The sequence below is a fragment of the Rattus norvegicus genome, chromosome 2, assembly GCF_021556685.1.
Source record: "Rattus norvegicus strain SHRSP/BbbUtx chromosome 2, alternate assembly SHRSP_T2T, whole genome shotgun sequence".
Classification (NCBI taxonomy): Eukaryota; Metazoa; Chordata; class Mammalia; order Rodentia; family Muridae; genus Rattus; species Rattus norvegicus.
In genome coordinates, this window is record NC_141535.1 from 198,749,465 (window position 1) to 198,763,347 (window position 13,883).

General features: G+C 44.2%; 1 protein-coding gene across 2 annotated transcripts in view; it reads right to left on the reverse strand.

The window, feature by feature from the left end:
* Positions 1 to 4,842: 4,842 nt before the first annotated feature.
* The window catches only part of Eeig2 (EEIG family member 2), a 54,935-nt gene continuing 45,894 nt past the window's right edge, over positions 4,843 to 13,883 (reverse strand). The window contains exons 8-12 of one of the 2 annotated variants that reach the window (XR_015666924.1): positions 13,355 to 13,559; positions 13,129 to 13,256; positions 12,326 to 12,395; positions 8,431 to 9,233; positions 4,859 to 8,352 (exon numbers count right to left, since the gene is read on the reverse strand). Coding sequence is in view for 1 of the 2 variants with exons in the window: in NM_001163568.3 (NP_001157040.1) it covers positions 9,191 to 9,233; positions 12,326 to 12,395; positions 13,129 to 13,256; positions 13,355 to 13,559 (446 nt within the window). In the remaining variant the exon portion in view is untranslated. 2 annotated transcript variants of the gene reach the window in all.

Below are 13,883 nucleotides of genomic sequence, written 5' to 3' on the forward strand. Positions count from 1 at the left end.
TTCTCAATTGCTCTATTTACTTAAAAATTTTATCTTGTATTGTATGGGTGTTCGCTTGTCTGTAAACCAAGTGTATTTGGTAACCTTGGAGGCCAGAAGAGGGCGTAGGATTCTCTGGAACTGGAGTTAACAGTTGTAAGCTGCCACATGGGTGCTAGGATGTGGGTCCTCTGGAAGAGCAGCCAGTGATCCCCTAATTACTACTAAGAATGTAAAGAAATGTCCCTCAACAGTCTGTCCTTCCTGCCCATTCCTGGAGAAGACTTATCAAGCATTCCTTGTTCTCAATTCACTTAGGTGTAGACTGTAGGTCGGCAAGAACTATTGACTAATGGGGGACCCCACCCCCACACCCCTCCCTGGTATATATCACTTGAATGGACAACATAGTATCATTTTTTATTATTTACTTACTTCATTTGTATGTGTATAGATGTTTTGCTATGTTGCTGGTATGGGCGGGGCAGAAGGGGGCATCGAATCCCCTGTAATTGGGTTGCACACACTTGTGAACCACCATGTGGATGATGGGAATTGAACCTAGATCCTCTGGGAGAACAGTTGGTACTTAACTGCTGAGCCATCTTCCTAGGCCCCTAGGACACATGTTACTATGAGTTAAGTTGCTCTGTGTGTCAGTGAATAATGTGGCTTTGTAGGAGGCAGAATTTTACCTTAACATGGTTTACCTTAGGAAGTTTTCATGCTGTTCCACAGGGCCCCCATTCCCAGACTATATGTGAAATGTGTTACCAGCCACAGCCTCCAACTATTTCCAGTCCGGACAGCCTAAAAGTTGACTTTCTGCTATTATGACAAACCCCCTGAGGCCTCTAAAAGGAAACAAGTCGTGTTTTGGCTTATTGTCTTTGAAATTCCTGTCTGAGATAATTTCACTGTTGTTTTAGGCTTGTGGCAAGGCAGTGTACGTTGGTCAGACCTTATGGTACAACAAGACTCCTCTCTTGCAGGGAGCAAAAGAGAGAAAGAGACCATGGTCTTGATTCTGCAAAGGCATTCCCTAACCTGCCCCGCCCCCCCAGTGCTCTAAGATCTTCCGTGATGTTTCTTCCACCTCTTAAAGGTTCCGTGACCTCCCAGCAGCGACTCCCTGAAGCCCTCTGAGAGACGTGATGATAGCAAGAACTTTTAAAGATTTCTGTGATGTGTCTTCTCAACATTTCCTTGAATTCAAGTTGTTTTCCGTATCATCTGCATGTGAGACCCAGCCCCTTCAGTGTCTCCATAACCTTTCCTCACAGAGCGTACGTCCTTTCTCAGGCCTTCTTGTTCTCCCCACCCTTCCCATCTGTCTGCTCCGATGTCCAATCTTCCCTTCTAGGGCAGACAGCTCAGCTCCCACACATTGTCCTCAGACCTCAGTCCTGTCAGCGGTGGCCCAGGAACAATTCCAATTAAAGTAGTTTTCTCCTCTGGATTGGGTTGCAACAGCAACCCTCACCACATCTGATTCTGTGGTTTATGTTAAGCGGTTTCAGGATGTCGTGGGCTGATGGCCATCAGCAATGGGAGCAGAATCTTCCAAAGACCTTGAGAACAATGCATTTCCACACTGTGCCGGAAGCTACACAAGCACAGTCTATGTAAATATGATGCATATCTTTGTGAATAGGAAAAAAACCATTTTGGCCACAATGTTGACACACGATAAATAAGCTAGTGGGAGTTATAGAAGTTTGTATAGTAAATAATACTAATTTAATGCTGGTTGTATACAGTACCACCCGTTCCATGCCCTCTGTGGATCTGCTGGGTTTTTAATGTTCCTGCTGCTGTGGGATACTCACCAGAGAAGGTTGCTCAGACATGAGTTCAAACCTATAGGAAGTCTGTATCAGCCTGGTGGTGACCACATTGGGTGTTCAGGATCCCACTGTAGCACAGAGCCTTCCTCAGGGTGAATTTTTAAGCACAAAGACCCACTTTCTGGGTTGACAAACTTCAGTTAATGAGAACAGATAGTCAGAAGCAGAAGTGTAGAAGCCAAAAAACAAGGTTAGTGCATTTAGAGATTCCCCCCGAGCTGTGTGGACTTGGTTGGATTTGGTCTTTGCTTCATTTTGGCACAGTCTTTGCACTCAGTCATTTTTGTCATGGAGTCAGTTATGCTAAGAACATCTGGAGGGCTTTTACACCTGCCAATTATATACGTATTTTCCTTTGGTTTTGTTCTGCAGACTCTATGTGCAGACAGAGGATCACCTGAGAGTCACTGAAGCTCAATGCCAGGAGGTGTCACACTTTTCCTAACTGCAAACATCGCAGCTCCAACTTCACACTGTAGAAAGCCAAGCCAAACCAGCCAACCAAACACTAACCTAGGATGCCCGCTCCAGTTCAGCAGAGCTGGAATTACACAGGAATGAGTCTAAAATGGTTCAATCAGGGATGCCTTTGACCGGCACTCCCTTGTTAAAGGGTTTCACAGATCCAGGGACTGTCTCTAAATGCGAACCTTCCCAGTTTTCTTTCTGTCATATTACACAGTCACGGGCTAAATGAATTTCACCAATGGTTTTCCACATCCAAATGGAAACTCTCATTATGTGCTACTACTAGATAAGTGGTCGTCTTAGTTTGCTTTCTTTTGTTGCTGTAATAAATGGTTTATTTGGCTTATATTTCCTCAGCACAGCGCATCATCAGGGAAGTCAGGGCAGGAGCTCAAGGCAGGAACTCAGGCAGGAACTGAAGCATGGAGAAATGCTGCTTTCTTGCTTGCGTGCCTTGGCTTGTTCAGCCTGAAAGCTTTTTATAGAACCCTGGACTGGACCACCTTTCCAGGAGTGGCACCGCCCAGATGGGTTGGGCATTCCCAAGTCAATCATTAATCAAGTAAATGTGCCACAGACCAATCTGATAGAGGCATGTTCTCAATTGAGGTTCCCTTTCCCAGGCGAGTCTAGCTTGTGTCACACCGTCAAAAAACTAGCTAGCATAGTGGTGGACAGGTTGTAATAGGTAAAAGAAGGAACAGGAGAAAGGCCAGGAGACTGGAGAAAACCACTAGCTGCTGAGAAAAGTGGGAGCTGCAGCTGAAGATGTAGCAAAGAGGTCAGAGGTTCTGCCTGGTTTTGCTATGATCTGGGGCCAAGTTATCCTGTGTCCTGGGTGTGGGTTTGAGTCTCCTCCCTACAGCGCCCACATTGTATCCCCTTCCGCCAACAAGTAGGATGTTCAGTGGTCAAAGCTTGTATAATCTGTGCTGTCCAGGGGCCCTGGCAATGAACAAAGGGATATGGTCTCAAACTCCTAACCACAGCTCTTTGTTGACATTGATTCCTAGTCAGCAGCAGAGAGAGGGTGCTGCTGTTGTATTTCCTCTCTAAGAGCTGGTTCTGACCAATGGTAAGAAAGGTCTGTACAAGGATATGGGTGACTCAAAAAGTAATTTTTAAAAAGACTTATTTACTTTATATCTATGAGTACACTGTAGCTGTCTTCAGACACACCAGAAGAGGGCATCGGATCCCATTACAGATGGTTGTGAGCCACCATGTGGTTGCTGGGAATTGAACTCAGGACCCCTGGAAGAGCAGTCAGTGCTCTTACCTGCTGAGCCATCTCTCTCACCCTGAATGTAATTTTTAAAAATCCTAATTTCTAACTTTTTTTTTGGGCAAAACTTTAAGAAGTATCTTTATGACAAATTTCAAATCTATGTGAGCCCTTGGTCCCACCCCAAAGCATTTACAAATGTGGATATTTACAAAAACACTTATACACTTATAAATATTTAAAAAGAGCTCATTGGAAATATAATTGGAAAGATATTGCCCAGACATGAAACCTATTGCTGTGAGGCAGGGAAATATTTTTTTTTTTTTGATTCTTTTTTTTGGAGCTGGGGACCCAACCCAGGGCCTTGCGCTTCCTAGGCAAGCGCTCTACCACTGAGCTAAATCCCCAACCCCATGAGGCAGGGAAATCTTTAGCTGGGGCACTGGGTTATAAGGTTACTGGGCCATCCCGAATATATAGCCGCATTCCTATGCTGAACAGGAAGGAGTAAGACTTTATGGTCCACCACCCATGGTAAACTGTCCCTAGCTAAGAACTAACTGGTCTCCTATGTATTCCATGTATTTGAGATCAGGTGACAGGGAACAATTTTGTCCCATCACCCTTTCAAATTCCTGCCCATTTCCTCCTCTCCTTTCATCACAGCATGGGTTGGGAAGCTTCTTTGAAGGTAGCACGCTGGTGCTCAGCAGCTGTTGGCCAGTGAAGTCTAACTGCCCTGGAATATACTGTAACCTGATTTAATTTTCACTGAGAACAGCTTTGGCACACTTATAAACCCAGTTCCGTGAAAGAGACAGGGAACCCTAGGAAGGGTTCCATTGACTGGAGTTGCAGGTTATCTGTAGTTGTCGTGGGCACTTGGTTGATTCTTGCCTGGTGCCAGGCTGCAGTGCAGACCCTCGTCAAGTTCCTCCTAACACAGCAGAGCTCTTCCAAGGCTGCACACCCCAGTCAAGGGCTCCGAGGGAGCAGCGATGCTCTTTTTACTGGTTCTGTTGTTTTTTGTTTTGTTTTTGCACAATCTCACTCCATAGTCCTAGCCGTCTCAACTCAATATGTAGCCCAGGCTGTCCTCAAACCCACGGTGATTCGCTTGCTTCTGAGTGCTGGGATTTCAGGCCTGAGCCACCACATCTCACTTCCTCATATTTTAAAAAGTAAAGGGTTGGAGAGATGGCTCCGTGGTTAAGGATCTGTTAACAGTAGCTTAAAGTCTTTTAGGCCTTCGTGGGTACCACACTGACATGCACAACCCCCCTACATGTAGATAAAAACAATAGAAGTAAAATCTTAAGATTAAGAGCATCTACAATTTGGAGATATTGCTTTTTATTGAACATGTAGAAGATCCACTTTTATATAATTATAAACATTTTACAAACAGTTTTGTTAAAAAACATTTCCTGGATTTTATCACTGTATGGTTAAGACATAAGACATATATAAGTATGAAGGTCATTCTCCAAGTATTAGAACAGAATACCAATGGAGTCACTTCGTTTTTTTTTTTTTCCAGCGCTCAGGACCAACCCCAGGGTCTTGCACATGCCGGAAGGTTCCTTACCGCTGTGCTGCCCTTCAGTTACCAGTAACATTTTTTTCATAAACACTGTATTAACCTCTAAAGGGGTAAACTAACCCGGAGGAAGGTAATCCTCAAGACATATTGTCAAAGTTCACCGAAGTCATCTACAGTCTGTCTTTCCTTGCACTGAATCTGGCTGATGAATAGCAGTGTAAGAATGTATATAAGATAATCACACTCACTTCAAGATACAGAACACATTGTAAATCAAAATTTTTATCATCTTTGCTCTATGGGGAGACCACTCATATTACCATTTTTACATTTTCTGGTGAAAACCCCACGGTGAAGGGAACAAGGCCTCATTTTCCAGGGCAGTCTCAGCTTAGGCTTACTACTGAGTCTTCGTCTGTACAGCTTGGCTACTAACGTTATGCTCAGTACCTGACTAAGCCAGGATGCACAGTGGCCTCATACAGTCTCAGCTACCCTACTTGATCATACTCACATGATGTACCATCTATGAGAACTGAGTTTCTGAAATGTCCACGTGAAAGACTTGTGAAGAAAACAGAACAATCTCGTCATATGAGCTCACTGTGTCTCTCGGAGATTTGCTGTAAACACGGAAGCCTGAGGTTTCAGAAGTGTTTCTGTGAAGTATTTAATGAGACTGTCAGCTTATGCTTCAAAAGAGGCTTATTTAACATGGAAATCTGAGCGTCTGGAATTTCTTCTGGATTTGTTGACTTATCAAAACTCAGTGCTGCCTGATTTAAAAAAAAATTGCTTCTTGTGTCAGGGTCTCATTTTGTGTTCATGATTACCATGGGGCCCAGATTGCCCTGAATGGTTTTGAATGGAGATTAGTTGAAGGTATTTTCTTTTTCCTTCTAGTTAAAAAGGAGTTAAGTGCTCTGCCTCTGTGACTCAGTTTTGTACAAAAAAAAACAAAAACAAAAACAAAAACAAACTAAAAATGGAAACATATACAGAAGAATCTAGCTTGGATACTCTCATGGTTTTATGCTGGAATGAGAGGTAGAGCTTGGGGTTGTTGGCCAAGACTTTAATGTCAAGGTGTTAATATACACTAGTTGTTTGTATACAGAAGCCTTTTAACACTGCCATGAAACAGAGCCCAGCATTCAGGTGTAGACTAATGGCTCTGGGCCTTCTTTGCTTTCCCTGTACGTCACATCCTGTACAGTCTTGTCACCAGCCTGGGGCAGGAGAAGCTCTCCTGAACTGGCCTGCGCATTCTTCTGAATGAACTACTCCTTCTGTTTCATCACCAACACTGGCTTTAGAGGGTGCTGTCTGTCTTTCCTCTAGGACAGAGGTGGAAAAAACTCACAGCTAAGATTTTCTCCAAGATGGGACTGTTTAAAATTTCAACTAAATATTAAAAAAATTACTTTGTTGAGAGCCTACTTTTCCAAGTCTATTGCTCTCTAAACTCAAAGCAGAGTTAAAAGTAGACTTGGTACTCAGCAAAGAGCTTTCAAACCAGCCTCGTGGCTGAGATCAGGGCAGTACATGCTGTACAGAAAGAACAGAAATGCAGACATTCAGCAGCTTCACATTCTGATAGGATTGTATTGAAATATGAATGCAGAATATACTCCCAAACACTAGGGAAGGAGAATCCAGACTTCAGTTGACTTGAGAGTCACAGCTATTCTCACTCCTTCCAACTCCATGTTTCTATTTAAGTGAATTTTTATAGTATACCAATATATGAATCAAGATTAGTAGCTGCTAAAATTAAAAGGCATGATTTTTACACTTTTCAAAATGTCTTCACATTGTCCCTTTTCCTTTTTGAGATAGAGTATCACATAGCGGACATTGGCCCCCAACTCTCTATGGAGCCAAGACTGACCCTAAACGTATCTGATCCTCCTGCTTCTTCTTCCCAAGTGCTGGGATTATAGGTGTATACCACCATGCCTGGTTTATGTACTGGGTGGGGATTAAACCCAGAACTGTGTAGTCTAGGCAAACATCCTACCGGCTGAGCTACACTCCCCAGCCCCACACATTATACTGTTGTAAACGTTTCTGTACCATTTAAAATAACAAACCTAATCCTGTGGTAAGATACAGGGCCAAGGGCAGCCGGCTAAAGGCTAAGCTCGGTCCTGTCTACAGCACCTGCATGTGTCTGATGAGCGGCCTCACTGAACCATGCTCAAAACCTAGTGTTATTGTTGTCTGTGGAATCCAAAATCATTTGCAGAAGCGCCAATAGAAATATAGCCTAGAAATTATATTTTTAAAATAGAAAAATATGCTTTAAAATTTGTCAGACTGAAACTCTTTAACTAACTCTAGATAAACCTTGCTTTGATCTTGCTGTGATGTGCAGTGGCTCTGCTCACCCAGAAGCAGCCAGCAGGTCCTCACCTATTTGGATAACCTGCTCGAGATGTTAGGTCAGCATCCTACCCTCTGGGTATCTTAATCTGACTCAGACAATCCTTTCTTTTAGTATTCAAAATATTCTAAAACAAGGTGTCATTTTTTTTAAAATTCAGAGTCTATGTGTAAAGATCGTTTGGATTAATGTAGACTACCTCATTCTTGAAACATTAAAATAAAAATTCTGACACAAACAATTTCAGCCTGGAGATTCCCAATCTGGAGATTCAAATATTGCAACAATATTTTGTCAACATAAAAATACCCTGGCCAGAGCAATTCTGTTCTGACTTATCGTTCTCTAGGATGTGATTGTGAAGGTGAGGACTTGGGCATTGATGTCTCTGTATAACCTTCTTCTCTTCAGCAAAGGGAAGTTTAGCCCTTTCTACATGGGTACTGTCAACTAAGACCAGAAAAAATACAGCTTGTGTGCTGTGGTGTTAACATGGATCCAGACTGAATATTCGGACCCTAAAAGCTGTATTAGAGGTATGTTACAGTCTACTCTGGCTTCAAACAGCTCAATTCTGACACAGTAAAGAAGGAAACAGTCTCTGGTCAAAGAGGCTCAAATAGGAAAGTGCGAGTCCGGTGTTGTCAGTGAAATGGATGCCACTCAGCTGCCCAGCCATCTGTCCATCAGCACAGCAAGATTAAGTGTCAGTTCACAGAAGTCTGGCTTCCTTAAGAAAAATGCTATCTTTCTGACCATCTAACAGCTCTGCGTCTGTTCTGACCGCCGAGACCAGAGAGTCTTAGTACTGAATGGCTTATGAAACAGCTCTTGTAGCTTGCCCATGGTAGCCTAACATACTGATTATTATTATTATTTTTTTTGGATCTTTTTTTCGGAGCTGGGGACCGACCCCAGGGCCTTGCGCTTCCTAGGTAAGCGCTCTACCACTGAGCTAAATCCCCAGCCCCTAACGTACTGATTATTATGCTTAACTTGACTCTATACTGTGGCACTGGGGCCTTTGCAACTCACCTAATACTAATGACAGTAACAATAGATGCTGTACCATCACAGCCTTCCTTCCGCCCACCTGTGGCAGATTTGGACACGTTTGCCATTTGACTTAAGTCTGAGATGTCCAGAATTATAAAATCTTTAAAATGCGTAAGTTATAGCATAATATTTTCCCAAAGCATGAACACTCGCTCTTTCTACCAATTGCTGCATAAAAGGAGCTAATACACTTAGTGCAATGGTGTAGGTAACAGGACATGGAAGATTTACTTCAGAGGAATTACAACTATCTTGATAGAATTTATAGGGTTTAAACTGACCTCTAACACTGTTAAATATAAAATTTAAAAACAGCCCAAACCTGTTGAGCACCCCCAACTTAGATATTTACGCTGGAATAAAATCACCCTCAGATGTGTCCAGTGCAGTTTTTCTCCCGGGTGCTTCAGAAGCCCAAGCAGACTTTTTGTTCCGGGGTGCTGATGCAGGCCAGGCCTTCGCTGCCCCAAGCCCCGCCCCCATCCTTTCACGTGCTCCCACAGTGGGTGAGTAGGTGGGAAAGGACGGTGGGGGATGCTTTAAGAAGGAATCGGCTCTGCTTTCCTCTTCACGGATGAACTTCACTTTGAAAACAGGCACATTCTTTTTCTTACATGCTTGACTAATACACCTTGGAACTCCTGTTGTCCACACAGGGAAGCTTCCGCCCGCCTGCTTCACTTCTAGCGTTTGATTACAACTTGCTCATAGGCTCCAGATCCTACCCTGAAACAGCAGTGAGAGGAAAACTTTCAGACCTTGAACTGTAGAGGTGGCAACCTCGGCAGAACCCTGCTCCCAGGCACAGCCGCTGGTTTCCAATCCTCTTTTTGGAGACAGGGTTTCTCTGTGTAGCTCTGGCTGTCCTGGAAAACCAGTCTGGCCCGGCTTCCTGGGATTAAAGCTGTGCGCCACTGCCATCCAGCTCCAATCCTAAAATCAGTGTCAGCCAGGGCAATACACAGGGTTTTCCTGGAGAATGATGAGTATTACCTAAGTAATAATGCTGTAGGTCTTAATATATCTTTCTAGAAAGGGGAACAACCCCCCCCTTCTCTTATTCCCTCTTCCTTTTCCCCTCTCTCTCCTTCCTCTTTTTCAGACAGAGTTTCATATAGCCTAGGCTGGTCTACACCTCTCTGTCTTTGCAGTCCAGTTCTTCCTGCCTCTACCTCCCAAGTGCTGGGATTCTGGGTGACAGTTCTTTTAGTCAATGCATGGCTTTATATGTGGCCAGTATTGTGACGTAGATCAAAAGGGAAAGTGGTCTTGGTTGACCCCCCCCCCCCGATTTTCTCTTCTTCATAATTTAGCTGGGGACAGGGAACCTTGCTGGAGACTGTCTCCTTACCTCCCCTGTAGATAGGTGTGACCACGTGACTAAATTTTCCCACATAGAACACAAGAAGATATATTGACTACCATCTCTCTAGCGTCTAAGAAATTCTTACCCTGGGTTGGCAGCTACCCCAGCAGTCCAGGTCAGTGAAAGAAGAAGAAGGCAGTGTATCAGTTTTGGGGACAGAGTTGAATAATCAGCCTGGCCATTGCGTTTGGGTTTCTGCATTGGAGTTCTATAATAAGCTGGGTATGAATTGACCTCTAATAATGAAATATACTAACAGGATGATGGAGTATTCTAAATAGCTTGCAGGCTTTGTGAATAAAGCCTTTCTGAGACAGCCTATTTAAGTGATGGTCTCACCGACAGGAGACCTTCTGCTGCTGCTGTTGTGGCTGATACACTTAGGACCATGGCTCTGTGGCATTGAGGAAGGAGCGTGCTTCTCCCTGCTACTGTTTCTTGGTCTTGCAGAATAAAGGTTCTCACTGTGTCTTTTAGACAGCAGCAAGCTTTATGTTTTTGGATGGGCCATCATTTTATTCTTCCCCAAAGCATCCTGGATGATCAGGAGAACTTCAATACTGGTGGTACATGGAGGTGAGGGTCTTACTGTTAAAAGTTATCAGCAGGTACCCCTTTCCTCATTTGCTGAGGTGTCAGACATCCCCCTTCCCCTCCACCTGCTTTTTCACCCTGAATGTATGGAGTTTAATAACTCTGGAGACTACAGTGACTGGTCTCACCCCTTAATGGTATTTTCTGAGGTATTTATGGTGTATCTTTCTCTCTAGGTATAATGTGATTATCCCATTCCTACAGTTGGTGAACTGATGAACCAGTGAGCTTCATCTGTAGTCATGGCAACAAAATAAACCCATACAGTGCAGCAAGGTCTATGGGAATAGGAATAGGGTTGAACTTTAAATTCCCACTTGTAGAAAGAAGGAGGGGGGCAATAAAAGACTCTCACCCAGGATTCCACCCACCTGCATGTGCTCTTGGAAGATGCTAGGGCATAGAGGGGGTGGATGGTTAACAATGTTAGGCCTCTTGGAGGTTGTAAACCATGATGGAGTAAGATTTCTTGGTGATACAGCTGTTTTGAGTGACCTTTGCTTTTGTAAGCCCAGGAAGCTCACTGGTTCATCAGTTCACCAACTGTTAATTTGGTCTGTTGTTGATGCTTTATCTTCGAGCATAGAAGATAAAAATTGGTGTTCGAACATCAGAATACCGGAAGGAAGCGTGCGTGTGTGTGGGGGGGGAGGGGGGAGGGGGAGAGAGAGAGAGAGAGAGAGAGAGAGAGAGAGAGAGAGAGAGAGAAAGAATGGGTGGAGAATTTTCAAATCTGATGAAATCTGTAAGTAAGTATAGGGATCCAAGAAGTTCAATGAAACCCAGACAGAATAAAGACAGAGAAACACACCCAGTTAGATTATATGCCTACTTCTAAGAAACTAGCAACAAGGAGGAAATCTTGTTCGGTGTGCTGGCACATGCCTTTATTCTCAGCACCCAGGTGGGCTTCTGTGAGTTTGAGGATAGCCTGGTCTACATAGATAGTTCCAGACCTGTCAGAGCTATACATTGTGACCCTGTCTCAAAGAAAAAAATCTTAAAACATATCCACTAGATGGTGGCTGGAGAGACGGATCAGGAGTTTGCATCATTCCCAGTTTTCCAAAGGATCTGAGCTCTGTTTCCAGCATTTATATCAGGTGTCTCACAACTGTCTGTAAATCTGCTCCAGGATAGCCAATGTTCTCTCTTCCGGCCTCTGTGGCCACCCCTACCCTGTATATACCCACACAGACACACATACTAAAAAACCCTTTAAAACAGCCATATATATAAATTATATAAAGTTTAAAAACAGAAATCGAAACAGCCCTTTTGTTTGGAAAAAAAGAAGAAATGCCCCTAAGGCCAAGAAAGGTTAATGGCAGCCTGTGCTGCTGAGTGGGTATACAGGGACCCACAGAGGTGAGACCACTGGCTGGAAATGCTTGCTTTGCTCTGTCTAATATTGGGCTAAAATATGTTCTACAAATTCTTTTTATGCTCCAATTGTTAAGTGCTCTATTTGTCCAACATATTCTAAAAATATAAATAAAGCTACAAACTAACATAAAATATAATGTTGAAGACATCCAGGGAAGGAAAGAATATTCCAGTCATAACCAACTCCTCTCGTGGAAATACAGCATTTGTGTTATTTTAGCCTCAACATAATAAAAACTGCAACCTTTGTCCTTTATTTATTCTTTTTTTCTCGGAGCCCAGGCTAGCTTCCCACTCTTCAGACTATGTAGCCAAGGATAACCCTGAACTCCTGAACTTTCTGCTCTCACTTCTCAGGCCCTTTCCAGACTGGAGGGCTTCACTCTTGCTAGGGGAGCCTTCTCACTACATTCCCTCTTCCCATGAATTAGGACATCTGTGGTTCAGCAAAGTGACCAGGTGTGTGACATACCTGTTTGGAAGGTGGTGGCTGCCGAAGGTTGTACTTCCCCCAGGTCCCACGAATAACCTCAGCCCTTCTTCTGCAACACACGATTGGGTGCTTGCTAAGTGCACAGTTGCCTGGCCACTCTCAAACAATATGCACATGGTAGTACCCCACTTTTTACATTTATCAAGTGTATCAAAGTTTTATGAGACAATTGCGAAGCCAGCCTGACTAACAGTTCTTTCTCATCGACCTCCCCAAAGCTCTTTTCCTTTCAACAGTAATGACGGCTGGCTCTTTCTACAGATTTTCAGGAGGTTTAATTATTTCTATTTCCAGCCAGTTACACAACAACACAGTCTACTGTTAAGTGTTCTCTGCTAACACCAGCATGAGTAATTGCACCTTTCAAGTTGGTGGCAGATAAAATTTCAGTTTCAGTGGAAATTGCTGGGAGAGACTGCACGATTCTAGTCACGACTGGTTTCAGGACAACCACGCCGGCTCCCCATGGGTCACAGACCCAGCATGCACGAAGTGTATGGACAGAAAAGCTCTCTTTAAAATTGATCTCTGCTTTCCCAGGCTGACTCATCTCCAGGGATTGAACCCAGGGCCTCATACAGTCTAGGAATTTGCTGCACTATCGAACGACACCTCCTTCAGCTGGCTCCTTCACTAAAGTCTGCCTTTGTCAGGGGCAAGCTACAGAACTACCCTTGCTTTTGTGGGCGTGGGATTGAGTTCGTGCGTCTGCAGCAGTAGCCCACCCACACGGCCCCGCAGCGGCGGACCACAGCGCCTGTACTCATCCGTCCTTGGCACACCTTCTGCGCTGGAGTCGAGGCTGAAGTCTTGACTCTGCAGGATCTTCTCCACGACGTCATCAGCATCCACCCTGGTGTCGTCGACCCGCTTCAGCTGAGACTCAACGGAATCCTGCTTCACTGGGCATCTGTGAAGAGAGCCATGGCTGGTTTCCCTCCTTTTGCATTGATTATGGCACGAGACTAAAGACGCTTTGAAACATAACGACGTCGCGTGGGAGGGTACCTGGGGAGTTTCTCCGGAGCTTCTTCTTCCTTAACAGCAGCGGCAGCGGAGACGGGGTCTGGATTTGGTTCAGTTGTGATTTGCTCAGTTTCGTCACATGGCTCAAGAATACTTTCAATCCCTGTTGACGTGCTTCCTACTGAGGTATTTCTCCTGTGGCAGAACTCGGAGAAACTGGATGACCGCGAGTGGCATGTGCTATACCCTGCCAGAGGAAAATTCACTTCGGATATACTGCCAATTATCAGACACACCACAATCTAACATCTTCTCTCCGTATGTGTGTACAGGTTCATAGAGGTGCATGCACACGTGTGTGCAGATGCATGTGTGTGGACGTGTGTATAGAGACCAGTTGTTGATCTGGTATCTCCTCTGTCCCTGGCCACCTTATGCTTTGAGACAGGATCTGTTGCTGAGCCTCGAACTTACTGATTTGGCTACAGTAGTCCCTGAGATCCTCCTGTCTTTGTCTTCCCAGTGCTTAGGTTACAGGTATGAACTGTCATGTCTGACTTTTATGTGAGTG